This window comes from Peromyscus eremicus, chromosome 1 (assembly GCF_949786415.1).
Source record: "Peromyscus eremicus chromosome 1, PerEre_H2_v1, whole genome shotgun sequence".
NCBI lineage: Eukaryota > Metazoa > Chordata > Mammalia > Rodentia > Cricetidae > Peromyscus > Peromyscus eremicus.
In genome coordinates, this window is record NC_081416.1 from 116,980,529 (window position 1) to 117,003,324 (window position 22,796).

The following is a 22,796-nucleotide window of genomic DNA, read 5'->3' on the forward strand; positions in this document are numbered from 1 at the left end:
CAGATAAGCTCTGAGAAAGCAAACAGGAACAGACAGCAGGAGCCTGGGCAAATCAACTCACAGATATTAAGCCCCCAACGAGGTCGGCGGCGTGAGGGTCATCCTCAGCATTAAACTGTGGTGAATATAACTCAGTGGTTCTCAGAATCTCCAGCACACGGTTCAAGGCTTCTGTCACAGGCACAGGACTGTTTTCCTGGGCAGCGTTGATAATATTGATTATCTACAGCATGGGAAGAAGGACATGCGTTTGTAACCTTACAGACACCAGGGGGCAGTCAAGAGTCAAGCCGCGAACAGTCGCCATCCTCCTTCAGAGGAGACAACATCACACAGCTGAAGAGCACCCTTCTTCCCCGCAGGTCCCCGCTGTTGGCCAGGGAAGCAATTCACTGGGAGCATCAGGGGCTTGCACACTCCGTGGAGACCAACCTTGGTGATGGGTGCTTCGATCATCATAGAGTGTATCCGGGCCAGAGAAGAGTGTCTTCTCTGATTGGTAACTGTGGAGAAAGAGTGAGCAATCAGGTGTGCCGACCGAGACATCTGTCTAGACACCGAGGGCTTTGTGCCCTCCCTTCCTGGGCATCAGTGTGCTCAGCGGCACACAAAAGGCACTGGTGTGACTGCACACTGACTGAGCTTTCCTCCTTTCCTCACAAGACAAACCTGGGCTCTGCATTACCAGCTCTGCTTCCTTCAGTTCTAGGTGCTAGGATGTACATATGACCCTAGGATGTACATATGACCCTAGGATGTACATATGACCCCAGGATGTACATATGACCCCATGGCCTGAACGTCTGATGTCATAGGTCACAGAGAAGACAGAGGGAACAATTTAGCAAGTCACAGCCAAACAACCTTTTCTTGTGTCTACAACAATAAGGCTTTAGTTACACCTCTTGCTGCTCTCCAGGGGTTGGGATGTTCTGGAAGACAGCTCCATATACCCACTGTTCCGTATAAGGTGGGAGCAATGGTTTGAGCTTTACCACTTACCATTTAAATTAATTAAATCAATTTCTGGTTCAAGTTCCCAAGGTTCTCTCTAGTGCTGTCCTCTGGTGTGTTTAACCTGGGCTAACAACCTTACAACTAGGTTTGTGTTGTTTGTGTCCAGTCACGGCTCTTCCGGGATGAGGGAAGCCTGGACAATGCACAGGCAGGAAAGAATGTGTCCCGAGTCCTGGGACTCTGTGAACACCCACCGTTAGGATTACCAAAGGCCAGAAAGGGTGAGAGATTGTCCAGCAAGATGATGCCTCAGCCTCAACTTACTATCGAAGGAACTAAGGCCTAAGGAGAGATACTGTCTAGGGTTAACCAGGCCAGGAAGCCTCAAACGTCCTCAGTTCAGGGACCAACGAAACTCAACTCTAATTTTAGTGATTAGCACATGGCTGCCAACTTTACACTTTATACAATAAAGTCACTAAACAAAATCCCCACTATCTCATCACAGTTAGAAAAGGATTTGCTCCTATTGAGGAACAGACTGAAAGTGCTTATCAAAATCAGAATAGAGGGCAGCTGGGCAGCATGCGCTGTACTCTTGAAAATTTCTAAGGTAGATTTTTAAGGATGTGAAGTAAAACATTTGCTAATTAGCTCAATTTAGTCATTTCATAATGTATACATATTCTAAAATAGCATGTTGTCTAAGATACATATACACAATTCTAAAATTTGTCAACTAAAATAAATTTTTATTTTAAAAATAATTTGAGAAAATCAAATAGCCTAAATGCAATGAGGTAAAAATAAATAAGATGCAAACATTTCCATGTGTCACAGAGTGGCTGAAGACTTTGCAAATACACTCACTATCTACTCCTAGGCTCTATAGGTAAGTCTACCTCAGTTTCTGAGTAAAAAGTCAACATACTAAACCCCACTGCACTTCTCTGTACTAATGCCACATAATTAGAAGGGGAGGCAAACACACTGTTAAAATACCTCAAGAGTTCTCCCTGCAGGAGGATCACAGGCCTACCCCTAGCCGAGGAGCTACTGCCTGTTAATGACTCCTCCTGGGGAGGGAGACTTGTTTTCTTCAGGAATGCAGCCTCTGGTAGACTGCCTATGCCCCAGTGATTAGCCCTGTGCCCACACAGACACAGCCAGTACTGGATGAACACGGTGGGTTAGTTAGAAGGGGGAAAGGAGGACGTGAGTTGGGGAAGGGGCATGGTGGCTGCATTAAAAACAAACAAAGCATATTGGTCAGCATGCTTCTGCACGGTCTTAAATTTTTATTTCAGCTGAGCAAGCTGGCACACACCTGGGATCCTAGCACTGGGAGATGGAGGCAGAAGCATCAGGAGTTCAAGGGTCATCCTGGACTATACAGGGTGTTTGAAGTCAGCCTGGGCTATATGAAACTCTGTTTAAAAATAATTATATTTCAGCCATGTCAGGCATGGCGACACATGCCTTCAATCCCAGCATTGAGGAAGAGGCCGGTTTGGTTGACATAGTGAGGTCCAGGACTACTAGGGCTATCTCGAAAAACAAAAACAAACAAAAATTATATTTCAATCTAAACTTAAATAATATTTTCTTAGTGAGAGTTTTACAATCTCCAAATTAAGCCCGCCACTTCCAAAGGGTAAGTTTCCGTAGTAAAGTGCAAACTAACCTATCCTTCAGAATTACCAAATGTGTGTGTGACTCATATCATGATAGCAGATTAACAGACACGCCTACTGCTGAGAGTTTAGAAAATCACATAGAATAGCTAGTACCTAGTTCTTTGCTTTTTCCTTATTATCGACTCATTTTCAAGGCTCACGATGGAGTCCACCTGCCCCAGAAGGACACAGTGCATGGTAAGCAGGAAAGGAGACTGCAGGCTTGGGAGTCCTGGGCTCGAGGCCTACGCCCTCCAGCCTGCCACTCACCTTCACTTGCTTTAGAGGAAACGGCTTTGGAGTCTACGGAAATTTTCCTCCTCTCTTTATGTTTGCCTGCCTGAATATCTGTGGAAACAAAGTAGCAATCATTTCTTTACAGAGATGGTAGTGATATACCAGCAAAAGACATCAATGAAATCTTAGGAGTCCACAAGTAAAAGGACTTGAACACCTTTTGAGACACCACAGAACCCCGCCCTGTGCACAGGAACAAACCACACACACACACACACACACACCTTGGTTTGAGGGGCTTCATTTTCTCAGAGCTTTACCAAGTTCAAAGAAAGAAAACAACCACAAGAAATGACCCCCGCAGAGGTTCTCCTATTGTAGTTAAGTGAAACAGAGGGATTTTATCCTCATTTACCCTGTCTCAAAGAGAAAACAACAACAAAAGGTATTTCCTTTGCAACATCCTAGGAGAAAGTTCTCTTTCCTAAGGTCATATGTGGAGCAAGTTTGGGGTACAGTATGAGGATAATTTGCCTTTCTCCCCAATTCCTCTTTTCAGTAAAAGATGCAACTGCTATTCTAGGCTCCAAATAACAGTTCTGTGATTCCTCTCCAGCCCTTGCTCCATCTGTTCACTGACAAAGTGAGCCTAACCGTCCTGCCTGGCCCTCCGGGTACCTGCGGGTGCCTAGTGTGGTGCGGGTGATTAGTGCACAACAATTTATGTCCCCATCTCACACAAAGGCAAGCAGGGAGCAAGCAGCAGGTGAGTGTGTGAGTGGCAGAGCAGGCCCTGAGCCCACCCCTCCCAGGAGGTGGTCGAGCCACTCTGCCTTGCTCGCTCCTCTACCTGATTCTTCTCCTCTGCCCAAGGCACGGTCCCAGTGCAGGCCCCAAGTGCTCCTCTGCACCATGGGGAAGGTTCTTCACCTGGTTTTGTTCTGTGGTGCTGGGAATGGAACTTATGGCCTTGAGTAAGCTAGGTGAGCACTCTACCGCTGAGTTAACGTTCAGAGCTCTGCCCTGCTTCCTGACCCACCGCAGCCAGAATCTTCTCTAGGTGTACATGTGTGACAAGGATGACCTCCTTGCTGCTGACATCTTGCTGGACACAAGGGAGCCCTCTTTCTGGCCGCTTCTGTTTGTAGAACCACACTCCCTGGTTCTCTGTCCACCTCACTCCTCCTCCTTCCATCCTTTCGTGCTTCCCTCTTCCTCGGCCCCTGGCAGTTTCAAAGGCCGGCTTCCAAAGGTTCTAGTCTCACTCCTTTCTCTCTGAAGCAAACACAACCTCCTTCAAAAAACCCTCACTGCTTCCTGCAGCGCTATCTAATTTCCATGTAGCCGTTTTACCCCATCCTCTCCTGACTTCCAGACTTACATCTTGATGGGTCATTGGCCATCTCCTGGCTACTGTTCAGCTATTGCAAATTAACTCATCCAAAATGAACTTATCCTTTCTAACTCTGCTGAACCCCCAGTCACTAGACAGGACCTACCCACTTGACCAATTTCCTACAGGCAGCCAACACAGCCTTCTACACCATCTCATCAGATTCTTCCTAATCATAATGCACCCCTGGCTGATCAGTCCTCAGGGTCAGCTTCCAACCCCCAAGGGTGGCACTCAGAATCCTACAGAGCTAGCCCCGACTCTCTAGACCCCCAAGAAATCTTTATATTTTATCGGTTCAGGCCCCTCCAAAAACCTCTACACCCTGCTACAAACTACTTACTTAAGAATGCCCATTTCTCATGTTGCCTCCTTTCCCTAGTTAACTCTGCTTCTCTAGGAAGATGCAGTTTGGGTACCTTAAACTTCGGGAAACCTTCCCATATGTCTCCTCATCCTGTAAGTGTAGGCAACTAACTGGCTTTATTATTGTCTGTCAAGACAACTGTGAGCAATCTGAGGGGCTGTCTTTTGTGGGTGGCCAGCAGCATAGCAAGCACACAGCAGATGCGCAGTAAACACATGCCTGCTTTGCTTGACACTTGCATAATCCTGTGCACAAATAAAAGGACCGATGTGTGCAACCACTCCGACTCTAGCTTTGCCATTCAAAATCCTCCCGGAGGAGATTACCTCCCTGGCCTTCAAAGGTGTAGCCTGCCCACAACAGCCTGCCTTTCATTTCTCTCTGGTCTGGAGCTTGTCAGCCCAGCGGCTCTGCTCACACTTCTGGAGCAGCCCTGACATCTGCTCCTCTCATCTGAGGCGACACTGCACTGGCTCAAGATGCTCACTCCTTCAAGTGGCACCTCCGCTCAACCATATGTAGTGATGAGTGTCTTTCCTTTCTCAGGGCTTCACGATGGCTCATGGTTACACAACTGTCTAGTGAGCTGGACTCTGAATTGTTTCTGTTCCCTTTCATCCACCCCGCAAATATTTCCCGAGCACTTGCCCTGTAACAACACCTATGACTGGAGCTGTGGTTTAGATCCTGACTATCCCTCAAAGGCTCATGTGTTCAAAGACGGTCCCTCCCAATCAGGATGATGCTTTAGGTCCTATGAATGTCACACTTCCTCCTTTGTCCCCTACATGTCCCTTGAGGAATGGTATGAGAGCTTAGGCAGCTGGGCACGGGGTCAAGGGACGCAGGGTGCCTTTAAGAGATGGAAACGAGCAAGAGGTCTTTAGGTCATCTCGGGTATCTTCTCAGGCTCTTTCCTTTCTCTTTATTTTGCTCTGGGCCAAGAAGCAGTGATCTCACTTTACCACACGCTCCTGACATGTGTTGCCTCACCGTAAGCCTAAAGCAACAAGGCTAAATGATCATGGGCCAAAACCTCCAAAATGGTGAGCCAAAATAAATGAGCCCTTCTCTTATTATAAGTCAGATATTTCAGATATTCCCTTGCAGCATCAGGGATATGTCAATGGATATGTTAAAGTCATATCCTCAAAGGGAGGTGGTCTAGAACCGAGCAAGGCAGGGGAGCAGAATTACACTAATATTTTCAACTGAAGGGAGAGCAGACTATGGCAGAAAAGCACCATGAGATCAGGATGGGGCGGTGGTAAAGAGAGGGAGCAGGGCGCAAGGAGATCGAATTTCCACCGCAACACTTTCAAGTTACTTCATTTCTACATAAATCCTAGTTCCTCTGCTCCCAACAACCCCATCAGGAATGCTGCTCCCACTGTGTCCCTGTAGCCCTTTATAAGTGACTCGGGGACAATTTTCTCCCAGCCAGTAGAGGTGGACCGTACAGGCCTGGACTGGGCCCGGAGCTCCCAGATGCAGCCTTTAGGGCACACCAGGGGACCAGTGAGGAAATATGAGGGTCACATTCCTAAGAAACTGCAAGCCCTAAAGAAGCACCATGCCCAGGGGCTCACACAGTAGTGGGTGCTCAATAGATAACACAGCACTCTGATAAGGTGTCATGCCTATACATGGAAACAACTCTAAATAGGCCTCCATGACCATCTACAACTCTGCTCTTGGTTTCCTGTCCTAGAAAATGGGGTCCTTAAACTCTGCTCATCTCTTCAGAGACATTAGCATTTTTGTGGCCTGACAGGGCAATCCAGGGAATTCTGGAGAAGCAGTGTTGGGCAATGGAAGACACTGTCTCCAGTCAGCACCCTAATTGCAGGAAGGAACCCTTTGGCCTGGAAGCAGGAACTCCAGTCTGGATACGAGAAAGCTGAAGCCAGGTATCTTAGCCAACATGCCCACAGGTTCCTGTGCTGGGGCCTTGGCAGACTGCAGTGTGTGCCCTCAGGCCCTCAGCAGGACAGGCCTGTGAGAAGTGCCGACCTGCCAGCCCCAGGCTCTCTCAGACAATGGTCCTTGCCACTCTTCCTGAGAAGGCTTTGTTTCTAAAGATACAGGAACCTCTGTATCTCTTCAGAGAACTGTGATGTGACATCTATAAGCAACAGTTCCAGCCCTGGCAGCCCATAAGAAGACCTGTGAAGTACTTGAGGCCTTAGGCCCACCCTCTTCTGCCTAAACCAAAGCTTGTCATGTGACGGCAAGCCAGAACAATCCAAAGTCTTTACTCCATCACTACAACCATTTTGTTGTAGTGAGGTATAGCATCATCTGAAAATTACACATAGGCTAAGAAAAATGTAACGTGTGTGAGGACCTTAGTATTTTTCTAGGCTCCCGGACATCTTTCTCTCGAATGGGGAGTTCCAGGACCTCCCTTTACAGAGGGAGGCCAGGGACTCCCTCTCTCCGCACCTAAGTAGCAGATGACCTAGGTCAAGTGAGCACCTTTTCAGAGCTGCCCTGGAGCAAGTGAAACAAGAAGCGAGGCCCCAAACCTGGATCTCATCAGAGCCAGTGGTGCCCTGCTATGCTGTTCCCATGGCATGCCCAGATCAGAGGGGACAGCTGCCCGGCATCCCTTGACTCCTGACTCTGGCCCAATCTTAAGGTGCTCTATTTCCTTCCAATAAGCCCTACTTCTGCTTGAAGACTGACTTCTGCTGTCCATGGCCTGATAGCCCCACCTGCCCCACTGAGGCAAAACAGCCCCCAGACCTTCAGGGAGCTGCCCAGGGATGCACAGATTAGGCAGGTGGCTCATCTGGGTGACAGCAGCAGCTCTTAAGGGAGCATTCATCAACACAGGTACAAATGGTGCAGCGCCGTGACGCTGGGTGGATTCCTACCTTGCCTGCACTCTGACCATCACTGATGGCCCCCCAAGCCCCGCTCATTCATTTCCTAGCTGCCTAGCTCTACGCTGTCATTTAACTCCCTTGACTCTTGTTTTTTCTTCTGTAATAAAGGAGTGTTAATAATGGTCATGTCCACTTTGCAGGGCTATTCTGGAGAACTAAAACCAACAAAATACCACGAACAAAATCCCCAGCAACGTGCTCTGTGGACTTGCAGCACAGAGCTCCGCCATGGCAGGCCGGCCCTGTCGGCCACTTCTGTCCTCACTCCACAGTTCCCTGCAGCGTGGCTTCCCTCACTCCCCACTGAGCCTGAGTGCTGACAGCTCTCGGTAGCTCTCAAATGTAAGTCAGAGTCCTGGCATTCCTGCCCAAGTGCCCCATGTCCCGCACCCTCTGGGCCACCCAGCCCTGACCAGGCAGCACTTTTCCCCGCCCTCCGCTGCTGCGGTCCACTCTTGCCTCCCCGCTTTGACTCCTTTCTCTGCCTGACTCCCTCCTCTTCTCTCAGGGGCTCACTAGGGATCTGCCTCCCATGTGCACTGTCATTCTCTTCCATAGCAACCGTGACGTTCCTACTTCCACACACACCCCGGGCTCCATCTCAGCAGTTCCACACCATCATCTCTTGCTGGTGCTTTTCTGGTCAGAAACATCTGCATCTCAAGTTCTTACCTCTTTGAAGAGTCAGTGCCCGGCGGATGTTTACTATAAATCTGTACAGCAATAAACAGGACCGCACAGGTAAAGTGGTCCATATTTACCTTCCCCAGTCCTGACCACACCCTACGTCTCCAGGCTTCAGTCTTCTTCCCAGTCCTACCCCATCAGTTTGTTCCCGCTCCCCTTCTTACTGTCATCTCATTTTCCTGGCCAGTGTTTCCTCTCCTCTCGGTCACAATGTGACCAACACATCCTTCCATGTGAATGGTTTCGACACAATGTAAGAACTTCTTAGAACTCAAGTGTCTCTGTAATATCCCCTACTCCGACACCCTCAGAGACTCTAACCACCTATGAATAAAAAGCCCGATTTCCTACCTGGCCTTTAGGACTCTGATTAATTCCAACTCCTTATCCTGACTTACCCTGCCAGTCTACACACTCCTCCTTCTGGAACACATACTATGTTTTCCCTCTTCTGCATGCCTGAAGGAGAGCCCCCATAGTCCATCCCCTTATCTGTGAGGGCAGAAGCAGGAGCAGCTGGCAAAGCCATGACTTAGGTTTGAAGAAATAAGCACTCCCAGCCAGAGAAAAAGGCCTTTGCAGCAGGACAAATGGCGTCTGAGGAATAATCAGAAGACAGGAGACGAGGGAAGTCTGACAGGCCCACACACCTACCTGCAGGATGGCGGCGACAACTGTCAAGACAGATGAAGATGACCCTGCTAAAGTACTTCGGTACCACTCAACCCTGCCTGCCTCTTAAAGCTCAGTTCTGGTTATAAAATCATACTTCATTCAACATATATGCATACGAGTCATGCACTGGATCTATCAGTTCTCCCCACACAGGCCAGCACCCAGCCCAGGCACTTGTCAAGATGCCCACAGCCTCAAATCCTTGACCTCAAACCACGCTGGGTAGTGTCGGCGCTAGGAGAACACAGTCCTGTACAAACACCACTGTACAAAACAGGCCCGTCAAAGAATGGATCTGTGAGTTTCCCCAAACACTCAACCTTAAGAACGAATATATGGCCTCATACCTGTTTGACTGTTCATCTGCACAGACTCAGTTACTGTCTCAACCTAAAAAGAAATTTTACAAGCCGTTAGCTTTGATCACCTAAGCACTCTGCTTGGAATGCAGGTCCGGGGCACCTTACCTACCTTATCATTGCCATTGCACACCCTGATAATGGACACATAGTGTCTGATTTTCCTGTAAATAGAAAACAATGCGTTAGTTTTCTCCTGACTCTAATTCGGTATAAACAGTTAATTTTTCATTATGAAATGAATACTTCCCTTTAGCAATATATAAAATGCTTTGAGAGCATTTTTTTCTTCTAATTTTTGTGTGTTTGTGTGTGTGTGGGGTGTCCCAAGGCCACCAATAGATGAACAGAACTTTACAAACACCCTCTTATGACTTGGGAAAAAAGAAGTGACTTCCCCAGTTATAACAACAGACAATACATGATAGATACACATGCTTCTAACAGTGTACTGCACGTTAGCCTTTGGATCCCTAATGCCGTCTTGACAAGTGTTAATACTGATGCTCTGAGTTCCAGCAGGCTGCTTACAGCCACTCATGGAGACAGCCACAGGCCACCACAGGCTGAGGTTCCTGATAGCCTCGGTTAGCTAACGTCTAAAACAAAGCGACGAGGGCTGAGCACAGAAGCTGCTGACTTGTCCCATTTATTTATTGTTCCCTCAGTTTTTTTCACCCCACCCCCATAATCAAATCCCTATACACTTATCACACACACACACACACACACACACATACACACACACAAAAAAAAAAAACCTGGAGAGGACATAAAAGAGCAAAGAGTCCGAACAGAGAGCTCACACAGCTCGGCCTCCCTGAGGCAGTCACCAACTGGCAGCAAAGTCTGCTGACACGGCACGCACGTGAGGAGCTGTGTGGTCGGTCGGCACTGAGGGCGGCACCAGGCACCATCACACATGGCAGCCGGGGCTGGGGCCAGAAACCAGACCTCTCTGCGACTCAGTTTCCACATGTGTAAAGTGGAGACACCACTGTGTGCTGTGCTAACAAAACAGCTGCATTCAGAAAGAAATGAAACGGCATCTCCCACTAGCCAGGAGCCTGACTCGAGAGGCAAGTGCTCAGAAGACAGAGGTAGGGTCCTGATACTGTGGGCCACGCTTCCTCTCTGACCTCCTTTCCTTTCGTGAATGCATCATATACTGGGTCTGACTTCATACTTTGCATTTAACAGTACAGTGTAGCTTAAGAGTTTTCCTGCCTGGCCCACAGTCAGGACAAATCTCTCTCACCTGCCAGTCCCACAGCCACTCAGACCCGACCAAGTAAACACAGAGATTTATATATTGGTTACAAACTGTATGGCCGTGGCAGGCTTCTTGCTAACTGTTCTTACAGCTTAAGTTAATCCATTTCCATTAATCTATACCTTGCCACATGGATCGTGGCTTACCGGCATCTTCACATGCTGTTTCTCATCATGGCGGCTGGCAGTGTCTCTCTGACTCAGCCTTCCACTTCCCAGCTTTATTCTCCTCCTTGTCCCACCTACACTTCCTGCCTAGCCAATGGCCAATCAGTGTTTTATTGATTAATCAGCAACACATTTGCCATACATCCCACAGCAGTACAGTAAGGTTTTTCCTTACAACTTAATTTTCCATGATCATCATTTACGAAAGTGTATATTTTACTGTTGGGTATTCTATAATTCATACTCAGAATTTTCTAGAAACTTTCTCTATTATTTTGAATAGGTTCTGAGATAAGACATCTAAAAATTTTAGGCTCTTGATATATATTTATGATTTACAATATATGTATGTGAGTACATGCATGCTTGCCTACGTGGCCATGTGTGGAGGCAGAGGTTGACATTGTGATGTCTTCCTCAATTATCTCTCATTATTATTATTATTATTATTATTATTATTATTATTATTATTAAGACAGAATCTCTCACTGAACTTGGATCTCACCATTTCACAGCTAGACTGGCTAGCCAGAGACCCCAGGATGTCCACCCACCAATGATGGGGTTTCTGGCATGATGCCACACAAGCTGTGTGGGGGAGGGTTGCTAAGGATCTAAACTCAGATTCTCATGCTTGTACAGCAAGCACATTTCCCAGTGAGCCAGCTCTACAGCCCTAACACATCTGTTAGCATTCAAAGTATTTTTCCCTAACGTGACAGGCCTTTGCAAGAATAACTACTTCCCGTTAGATTAAAAAGCTTATAAACACAGAGGTAAACTGTGATTTGAATATAAACACTGAAGTCTTTTGTGAATCTACACAGCATAAAGAAGACTGCCTCAAGTCAGGTGGCCAGTCTTCAAGGAACCACCGCCCTGGAAGGCCATGCTGAGACACCTGGCCCTGCTCTAAGCCTTTCCCACTTCTGTGAGCAGGTCTGAGTTTACTCAGGTATTCAAAGCAAACTCCAAACACAGACTGCTGACTGAAGTCCATTGTTTCCACTTACCCGCCCTGCCCAATGACAGGTATTATCTTCACATTTTGTTGTATGTTATCTCCATTTTTCTTTTGGGTATGGTAAACTCCTTGCCACTCCTATAAATAGAATGTAAGCATCATTACACTTTGGGTTTAAAACATAAACCCAGGAACATTTTCCATTTTGGTTCCAATTCATTTAATCACCATGTAAGAACTTAGGATAAAAAATGATTCCAATTCAAAATGCAATTCAAGTAAGCTGATATTCTTCCCCCCTCTCTCAAGTCCACTTGACAAAGGTCAAGTCACCTCAGTGTAAGTGGTCACATGTTCCATGGTCATCTGCTGGCAAGAGAGAACCCCCTCCCTCACTCAACACATTAATGCCACCTCTCTAAACTCCTGCTGGCAGCAGTGAAGACGGGAATTAGCACTTTGCCTTGGTACACAGTGCAGGAGGAATCTCAGGACTAGGGCACAGAAGAGCAGTTTGTGGCCATTACTGTGGTAATATGGTACTGTGGCTGCCACTAGTTTGTTACTCTGAATGGCTTTAGTCCTTCTGGAATTGGGGGTTTTCAGTCCCTCTGTGGGGTGGGATGACCCAGCAGCTAGACTTGAGCTCAGGCAGCAGCAGAACAAGGTGAAGCTGAAAAGCATGAGGTTGTGATTTTAAGAGTTCACATGTACAGCCATGGATGCTTTCAACCGGAAAGAGCATGGCTGTGGAGGAAACAGGGCACACCTTCCTCTGGGGTGATGGGGGCAGCTAGGGATTTGTCATTATCATCTGACAAGTCACTCTGGTGCTAGGCTATGAAACCCTAAAACCCCTTGTTGGGACAACAACCAGATGAGTCCAGAATGTTCTTGGCCCTTCAGAACTCTCAGGACCCAGAGCTTTAAGATACTCAGGTAGCTCTTGATTACTGGATGACATAATTCTGAAAACCATCATTTTTTAGGACCATGTCAGAAACAGCTGGTTCTGTCTGTTGAGTGCTTCAACAGAAGAACAGGTCACAAACAGCTCAGTTGTGAGTGCAGCCTGCCCAGAGACAGGCTGTGCCCCAAACTAGCAAAGACTAAGCAGGGATCCCCAAGCAAGAAGGCGGTCCTCATCTCCACAGCCCATGGGCTCACCCGGAAGTAGATAGCTCTAAGAGCACTACCAAAGGTAATGTAGGACACTGGCTTGATGTTTGCACAACTACAGGAATATACTTAGTCACTGGATATGAAGTTTGGTTGGCTCGACTGAGGTGGGTTTGCACTCTGGCTAGCCTGGGCCTGGCTACACAGACTAGGCTGGTCTCAAACTTGCAGTGACCCTCTTGCCTTGGCCGCCCAAGTGCTATGCATTATACACTTTAAATGAGTGAGGTGTATTGTGTGAGAATTACATCTCAACACAGGATCAAGACACTAACTAGCACATTGAAAAACAGATTCAGTATATTCTTCTCTAGCTCTTTCAGAATCGACTCAGATAACTGACAGACCCAAGCCAAGGTCTACAGGCCATGTCAGCACTACAGTCCCCAAAAGGAGATGATGAAGCTAGTGACTTGGCTGGGGGAACAATGTTAAATCTAAGTTTTCCAGTCGCCAATATAAATAAAACAAATGTACTTAGCACAAACCATATTTACTAATCACAAGTATAAAAACATTTAGTTATGTATCACTGTGAGTCTGAATTCCTGGGAAGAAATGTACTACCTTAGAATGTAGTCACAGAGATTTATAGTTGGTAAGGCCGACATCTGGTGAATTCAGTGGCCAGTCTGTTTGGGGTGCAGGTACTCTTGCACAGTCCGGTCCCCACATGAGCGCCCCACTGCACACAGTGAGACCGAGGCTTCCCTGCTGCTATCTGGCACAAGCTATATACCAGGCTGGGCTTCTATGGCTATTGATGTAGTCCCCTTTGGCAATCACTGTCATAAAATTAAGTCATTGTCATCCAGCTGTCCTGTCTCCAGGGCTGGCACAATGCTTACCCATGGTAAACAATCAAAGAACACATGAGGCCTTTGTTTACAGAGTGACTGAGGTCAACTACAGACTCCTCATCACCAGGCTAAGCAATCTGAACACTATACTAAGGGAGCAACATGACAGAAAGCTATCTTACTAAGACCAGCCATGCACACTACAGGGTGGAGGGATTTGGCCTCCATAATTGCGGGAGTGTGAGGAAGTCCTGGAGCAGATCAGGGGCAAACAGCACACACTCAAAGCAAGGGAGTTAGCAGCCAGCGGGATTGGTGATGGGCTTGAAGGAGGCAAAAGACAGTGGGAATCTGTTTATTCCAGGGATCTAGGACGAGGTAACTGTGAGGACAGCCTAGGGACAGGGACTGACTAGAAGACATACCGGGGTTTTTGTTCATGGAGGGTGAGAGGAAGATCACTGTCTGACAATTTCATTTCAAGTGACAGCAGGATATTGAGGGGCAAGAGCAAGGGGGTGAAGGTCAGAGTCCAGGTAATTTGTGGAGGAAACAGAAGGGAAGTGGAGTAGGGAAGTGGAGTTTGTCAGCAAGGAAGGGGGAAGGATCACAGGAAATAAGGAAGGTCAAAGGGTCCTGAGGCCACACATCAGCACTGACAGGCATCCGAATAGCCAACATTTATCCTGCATTGAGAGAGAGGGGTGGGTGGGTAGGTAGACAGACAGACAGACAGATAGATAGGGGTGCCTATGTGCGCACGCGTGCGTGTGCATGTGTGTCCCAGGGGTGGGGTAACAAAAGGGGAAAGTCAAGATGTCTAGACAGGGAAAAGCCATGTAGAGCTTAGCAACCTGAAAGACAGAGATTATAAGCCCCGACAGGGGAGTTATAGGGAAGAAGGAAAAGGATACAAGGAGGTATACATATGAACCTAAAAAATCAAGTTAGCCTCTCTATCTACCCCAAAGAGAGCAAGAGATAGAAAGGTTTGTGGCGTGATGGGTGTCTGCAATACTCTGCTTCAATAGCATGGGGATTTCTCCTCTGGCCCAGGGTTTCCCGATGCCTTACAGCTCTGGCCATCTGACCATTTTCTGAATCTTCTCTCCTCTGCCACATTGGTACCCAGTGGACATTTGAGCTGTCCTTGCTGACCACAGCATGATGGCTCCACAAGGCCACTGACCCCTCCACTAGCTCTTCCCCTACAGAGACTGGGTCAGACAGACTATCTACCCTCTCACCTTACTGACAACGGGTAAAATCACCTTTTCACACTCCCTAAAAGCTCGGAAATGCCCTAAACGGCCAGACTCCTTTCAGAAACAGAGTAGCAAATAGGCCAGTAACTCTCGGCCTTTCTGGGTTTTGCTCATAATCATGCCAAGTCTCTAGAGAGGAATCCTTGCTATTCTGATTTGAGGTTTTCTGCACGGGTCCCTGCTGTGGGATGGTCTGTGTGTCAAATGTGTTGTTGATTGGTCAATAAATAAATCACTGATTGGTCAGTGGCCAGGCAGGAAGTATAGGCGGGACTAACAGAGAGGAGAATTGAGAGAACAGGAAGCTGGGGGAAGGAGACACTGCCAGCCGCCATGAGGACAAGGAAGATGTAAAGTACCGGTAAGCCACAAGCCACGTGGCAAAGTAAAGATTAATAGAAATGGGCTAAATATAAGAGTAAGAGCTAGACAATAACAGGCCTGAGCTAATGGCCAAGCAGTTTAAATAATGTAAGAGTCTGTGTGTTTATTTTATAAGTGGGCTCTGGGACTGGCGGGACTTGGTGGCGGGAGCTGGAGAGAAATTCTCCAGCAACAAATGGCGTCCAACGTGGTGGCAAGAGTTTCCACCTAAAAACTGAGAAAAAAAGATTCTAAAATGGAGCTAAAAACAGTTCCTAGTTGTCTCTTTCAAGTTAGTGGCAGCCTGCGTGTTTGAGCTACTGCTGGCGGGTTCCTAGCGTGCGTGCTCGACCTGCCGCCGTATGGCAGGAATGAGACCTCTGCAAGTGGCACATTAAGCTGCGTGGTGGATTTAGCCTTTGCTAGTACAAAATAAAAACAGAGGTTTCTGGCCTCCATGCTGCTTGGATAAAAGCATTGACCCATGATAGCTCCCAGAGCTGGCGGTAAACACGCACCACCGCCATGTTGGGAAGCTGAAGTGGGCGGAGCCAGCAGCCACAGCGCCAGCGCCGTTTCAGGCTTAGAAGGCTGCAGTTTAAAGCAATAGGCTCAAGCTAATATAAAAAAATAAGCCACGTAAAGATGGCTACCACACAGAGAATTTGGATTATGTTCTCTTTGATATTTGTAACTGAAGAAAAACATTTGATTACAAAAGCTGTTGAGTTATGCCAAAATGTATATTTTAAAGGTACCTTGACTTCAAAGTTTGGATGTAAGGATATGTTGCTTTGGAAAAGAGTCTCTTTTGTTTCCACAGAAAGCCAGAGGCTATGGATTTGTTCCAGATTAAGATACATCCAGTTTGACCAGCCAAGACCCCCTGAAAAGTCTCTGATGACCCCATGGCTGAGATGATCCAACATCCAGAATGGTTTGAAGGCAACTGGCTCAGACGATACACTCTCATGGACTATTCCATAATCCTAAAAATTTTCTTTGTATCCCCATAAGATACAGCGCCCCCCTCCAGCAGGAAGTAGTAAGAGAAGCTACGCCCAAATTCCCAAATATACCAAGCTGACTTTGGAGATGTGTAAAGGTTAAAACCTTCCTTTTTAAGAAAAGAAAAGGGGAAGTGCTGTGGGATGGTCTGTGTGTCAAATGTGTTGTTGATTGGTCAATAAATAAATCACTGATTGGTCAGTGGCCAGGCAGGAAGTATAGGCGGGACTAACAGAGAGGAGAATTGAGAGAACAGGAAGCTGGGGGAAGGAGACACTGCCAGCCGCCATGAGGACAAGGAAGATGTAAAGTACCGGTAAGCCACAAGCCACGTGGCAAGGTATAGATGAATAGAAATGGATTAATTTAAGCTGTAAGAACAGTTAGCAAGAAGCCTGCCACGGCCATACAGTTTGAAAGCAACATAAGTCTCTGTGTTTACTTGGTTGGGTCTGAGGCTGTGGGACTGGCAGGTGATAGAGATTTGTCCTGACTGTGGGCCAGGCAGGAAAACTCTAGCTACAGGTCCCCAACAGTGTCAATCCTGCAGAATCGAAGTACTGTGTGCACCAGCCTGATACACTGACCGCATGCCCTGTTCCCAATGGCCCTCCTCAGTAAGAGGGATCCAGCATGCCTGGCAGGGGTTCAGACTAGCTGATATCCAACAATAAAACCACTGGCTTAAAAAAAGCCAGGCATGCAGGCATGCTAGTATACACCTTTAATCCCAGTATTGGGGAAGGAGAAGCTGGTGGATCTCTTGAGTTGAGGGCAGCCTGGTCTACACAGAGAGACTATCTCAAAACAAAACAACAACAGAACCTCTGGCTCCAAGTATCACCAAAGGACAAAAATGACAGAACTGAACGGCTCTGGGAAAGCCCTGAAGAGAACAGTCACCTAAGGCAGTGCGTCAGAGCAGAGGTCTCTGTCCATCTGTCTTTATCCCTCTCTCCTCAGAAGCCCCTCCACTCTAGTAAGACAAACAGCACTCTGATCTTAAAACTTGAAGGGAGGAGGGTTCAGGCAGTGCCTAGCTAACCCTGAGGCCTGAGTGTACTGCTGGGCCCTTGCCTGCTCTTTCTAGGTTCTTCTTCTGTTTTTCGTTTGCTTACTTTGAGACAGGGTTCCTCTACACAGCCCTGGCTGTCCTGGAACTCACTCTGTAGACCAGGCTGGCCCCCAACTCACAGAGATCCGCCTGCCTGTGCCTCTGGTGTGTGGGGATTAAAGGTGAGTGCCACCACGCCCAGCTTCTGTGCTCCCAATTCAAGGCAATCTCTATTCTTGCAGCCACAGGGATGCACAGGAAACAGAGCTATTCCCTTGCCTCCACCCCGTGCATCCCCCGGCCCCAGCCGAGAGAGGCATAACTGTGCATGGCCCCTGCCTGCTGGCACTGGGGAAGAAGCAGGGCTACTGCGACCTCTGCAGCTGCGGCCTCTGCAGCTGCGGCCTCTGCAGCTGCGGCCTCTGCAGCCGGCAGCACATCGCCACAGTAACCGGCACAGCCTTCTCTCAAGTGTGAAAAACAAAGGAGAGTTCACCAAGAAAATGAAAGGTAACTGATCCGACTCTTCTTCTCATCACACCTGAAAGACTGGCACCAGGGCAGTGCGGACAGGCCGCAGCGGAGGAGGTCTGGCCGGCTGCAGGGCCCCCTATCTGCTCCTTTAGCACTGGGATCATACCACCTTTCACACTTCAACAGTGATCCCTTCTGTTTCCAGCTCTGAAAACAGGCTCTCTGAGGGAAGTGGTCTTGGTTTGATCCTCCTTCTAGGAAGAATTTAGCATGGTGCTTGGCACACAGCAGGTGTTTGAAAATTGCTCAGTGAATGACTGAGGGTGTGCTGCCTAACTGGCGATCCTTACCCAGAACCAGGTGCCAACATCTACCCCTTAAGAGATCAGTTATTAGAAACACCAACTTATTCACCCATCACTCCGATAAAAACAATGATTTTAAGGTCAATTCCAGTGACTCTGCTTACTGGCTAATCATATCGCATTCTTGGCTTTGGTTTCTGCATCTGTAAAGTAAGCATAACAGGGACTTCTGGGAAAACGGTAGGGCCGAGGTCACCTGCTCCACAGGTGTCTTCCCTCTTATCTGGAGGTGATAATGGTCCTAACATCCACTCACCTTGCCTATGGTGACACACACACGAGTTTATGGCGTCAAGCACATCCCCTTTCTTTTCACTTATGGAGGTGATAACGTCCTAACATCCACTCACCTTGCCTATGGTGATGCACGAATTTATGGCGTCAAGCACATCCCCTTTCTTTTCATTTATGGGCACTTGTGCCAACTCCTTCCCTATCAATTCTCCTGACTGATAACCCATCGTTGTTTCAAATGCAGGGTTTGCATACTGGAAAGAGACAAAAGAAAAAAGAATAAGTGAACTTAAAAGATGTTTTGAAAAAATAACAGCCTTCCACATAAGCACCACCCGGCCCGCAGCAGCCTGGGCTTCATTATAATGTTCTAGAGCCACAAGAACTTCTGCTCAGACGGCACACGGCTGGGCTTCCTGCTGTGTCTAAGGCTCACTCCAGCTTCAGTGAAGACAAAGGAAGGCCCGTTCTCAGGACAAACCCAGGCTGCCACCCCAGAGCTGCCCGGATGGTGCTACAGTGAACTAACACCCAGGCCCTGCCCCCTGGACCTCTGCAAGTCACCAGTGCTCACTGGACAGGGGGACGAGAACAGGCCTTTCTGGTTAACTCAAATGACTAGTGTGTGGAAAGCAGGCTACACACTAGGAAGTGTTTATAGATGAAATGTTTGACGGTAAGTTTCAAATACAACGAAGACAAGGGAAAATGTGTTTGAACGCTGAGCATGTGCTGGTGACGACAATGAGACAGAAATGATACAGCAGAAACGGGCAGTAGTTATCAAGACAGTGAGCACTTTACACACATCCACTCGGGGAGTCCTCAAACCCTATGAAAGGCATGTGGCTGCTGTCACCATCTCTCCTGTTCATCAGAGGAAGCAGATGCAGCTAGAGTCAGTACCTTGCCCAAAGAAGCAAGGCTGAGGCAGACACAGCCTGTGCCCTCAACTCCTGGCCTGTGTTGCCTCTTAGCACCAACTCCCAATGTCACCACCAATAGCAAAAGAATAAGTCAGATTCAGTGATCTGAAATCAAAACGGAGTTCATTCCCACACTAAAGGAATGTTTCCCCCAACAGCTGCGTCTTTTAGTAAAAGCCATGCTATCTTTATAGACACCTGTCTGTCTCTTACAGAACCCGCTTTGCTAATGATGGTAGTCTAGTCTGTTACTTTCTGCATTGAACTGTTTTTAGTAAGTTTCTATAAATTTAACGTGCCTCCAAAAACAGTGAGGAAAGATGGAAGCATGTAGCAGGAATCTTAAAAGTTCTTATTAATAAAAACAAACTTGGAGCCAGGTATTGGGGTGAATGTTGAAAGATCAGAGAAACAGATTAAGCCACAGCTACCTCAGCTTGCCAGTTCCTCAGCTGATCCTGTTTCCTCAGACTGGAAGCCTCTGAGTTCTCATCCAGAATGAATCTCAGCTAAACTGCTGCTCAAAAGCCTAAAAGCTTAACCAGGCAAAAGCTGCTAGTTTCTGGTCTTCATGCCTTATATATCTTTTTGCTTTCTACCATCACTCCCTGGGATTAAAGGCGTGAGTCACCATGCCTGGCTGTTTCCAGTGTGGCCTTGAACTCACAAAGATCCAGAGGGCTAGGATTAAAGGTGTGAGTGGCACCATTTTCTAGCTTTTGTATCTAGTGGCTGTTCTGTTCTTTGACCCCAGATAAGTTTATTAGGGTGCACAATATTTTGGGGAACACACTACCACCACAGAAGCAGAGTGAAGCAAGCTTGTGTGTGGCCGACTGGCAGGCAGCACTCCTGTTGACAATCTCTGGTTAAGCAAAAGCCACTGGCCCAGGAGGAAGAAGGAGAGAAGGCCTGGCATTTCCACATTTCTAAGTACCATAGGAATCGTTATCTTTTCTTATCTAGAGAGTTTATTTTAAATTACATATTTTATTGATTTTGCTCTTACAATCATCTCAGGAGAAAAAAGTGGCCTCTTGTACTTCAAAAAGAAAAAAAAAATCAAACTGTAGGGCTACTGTCCTAAAAATGAGAACAAACAAATTGAAGCTATAAGCATAAATTTCCAAAATAACAAACCTGTATAATGTGGTCTTCACTTGTAATTTCAATTGCTTCTTGACTTTTCTCTAATGCAGTGAATACTGAGTTACAAGCCCTTTATGGATAGAAACAAAAGGACTGATAAATGTATTTACATTGATTGGAATTACTAAATCTCACACAATCTTGGGGTATTATAGCAGCTTATTGAAATGTCTTGTGCCTGGCAGACAGAGGCTAAGGTGTGCTCAGAAGAGGAAGGGGAAATACTTAGAACATAAAGAAGAACTTCTACAGCCCTAGTATTCAGGGTCGTCACTCGCACACCAGGATGGTCACACACCAGTGGAGCTGTGGTACCCTGAGCCCCTGCTGGGAGTGTCCTTTCTCAACACTGAAGAACCTTCGTAAGGACTAACTGAAAGAAGAGATTCAAGGTTGCTGCACGGAGCCTGGAGAGGGGAGGTAGCCAGCCACGTGAAGGAGTTATTTTAAAAATGGTATTGAGGGTATCTGGAACGACCAGCTTTGTGGTCTGCTTTCTGCGCTTAGCCTGACTCTGTGAGCATATCCCCACCCTTCGTGTCTGAAATGCTTTCTTAATTATACAGGTAACAAATGTTTAGACAAAAGTTAGAAAATACAAACAAGATAGCTTATTGCTCCACTTTAAGAATAAGATGGGTAATAAACATTAGTGATACCCTCATATTGCTAGGAATGTAAAATTGGTCCTGCTCCCATTTTGGAAAACAGTCTAGAAATTCTTCAAATGGTTAAACATGGGATCATCATATGATCCAGCTATATCCACTCTTCACTATGTACTTAATAAAAATGAAAACTTGTATGTAACAGTTGGCAAGTACAAACAGCCCAAATGTCCACCAGTGAAGAATGAATAAGTAAAATGTAATATATACAGATGCTGAAATATTATATAGACATAAAGACCAATGAAGTCTTGATTATACGCTATGGTATAGATCTACCTTGAAAACATTATATTTAAATGTAAGAAGTCAGTTACAGAGGACCATATACTGTATAATTCCAATTTTTATACGAAATGTCTAAAATAGGCAAATCCAGACATAGAAAGTAAAATAAGGTTGTGGGCCCGAGATTAACGAAAATGTTCTAGAATTGTGGTGATGAGTGCATAACTCTGGGAATATGATAAACATCACTATGTACCTTAAATAGATAAATGATATGATATGTGAAGTATATCTCAATCAAGTTGTTAAAAAATAAACAAGATCAGAACATCTGAACTCAATGCTTAGACATACCCATGTTAGGTACTCTAAGGAGTCTCTTTTATGAACATATAGGTCAACATATATGTCTATAAAACATAGTCATTGTTACAGTTCTACCATCTCCTTTTCTCACTGAATATACATCAGTAATTATAGTTCTCCATCACCACGTTTAATCACCATATAGTATTTTATTATAAGGTTACAAAAGAGATATAGTCAACAAACTCCCATGATGAGGCACACAGGCTGCTTCTAGGCTTTTTCTTAGATAAGCTCCCCTCCCCCAGCATAACCAGAAGGCCCGATGGCCTCTCAAGACTAGACAGACAGGTGACTGCCTGCTTATGCACAAAGTGCAAAGACAGTCATAATTGTAAACTTTAAAAGCTACTATGCTTTCACATTATTCTTGCTCAATAAAGCTGTTATTTAATAACAAACAGAAGCCTGTGAGATGGCTCCAGGGTAAAGGGCCTGCTGTTCAGCCAGACAACCTGAGTATGATCTCCAGGGCTCATATAATTAAAAAGAGGGAACCAACTCCGAGTTGTCCTCTGACCTCCACATACACACTGTGCATGCCCACACCCATGTCCACAAACCCACAACTCCCAACACCCATGTCAGATAGCTCACAACTGCCTGTAACTCCAACTCCAGGGGAGTCTGATGCCTCTGGCTTCTGCAGACACCTGTACACATTCCACACCACCATCACCACCACCATCACCACCACCACCACCACCACCACCCCCCCACCCCCCCCACCCCCCCCCACCCCCGCACAGACACAATTAAAAATAAAAATAAAACCCTCAAAAACAAAAGAGTGGCTGGTGAGGTAGCTCAGTTGGCAGAAAGTACTTGGGAGACAGAAGCAGGCAGAGATCTACCAGCCCACGCCTGGTCTACACAGTGAGTTTCAGGCCACCATCCAATCAAATAGTTTGCTTAATTTTGAGCATTTACGTGGCTCTACATTTAAGCTTTTAGTTTATTGGTGGCTATTTGGGGTAGGGAGGGAAACTGGGGTACATTAATTTCTTTTCCAACTAAGTAAGCCGTTGTCATGGTCCTATTCACAGAAACCTCACTTTTTCGTGTTGATTG

The 22,796-nt window shown here is 46.7% G+C and overlaps 1 protein-coding gene across 1 annotated transcript in view; it reads right to left on the reverse strand.

The window, feature by feature from the left end:
- The window catches only part of Pde8a (phosphodiesterase 8A), a 137,000-nt gene that overhangs the window by 19,855 nt on the left and 94,349 nt on the right, over positions 1-22,796 (reverse strand). The window contains exons 7-14 of the mRNA XM_059272311.1: positions 20,455-20,533; positions 18,505-18,642; positions 11,696-11,784; positions 9,355-9,406; positions 9,231-9,273; positions 2,904-2,981; positions 433-503; positions 62-223 (exon numbers count right to left, since the gene is read on the reverse strand). Coding sequence (XP_059128294.1) covers positions 62-223; positions 433-503; positions 2,904-2,981; positions 9,231-9,273; positions 9,355-9,406; positions 11,696-11,784; positions 18,505-18,642; positions 20,455-20,533 — 712 coding nt within the window. The remainder of the gene's footprint in view (positions 1-61; positions 224-432; positions 504-2,903; positions 2,982-9,230; positions 9,274-9,354; positions 9,407-11,695; positions 11,785-18,504; positions 18,643-20,454; positions 20,534-22,796) is intronic.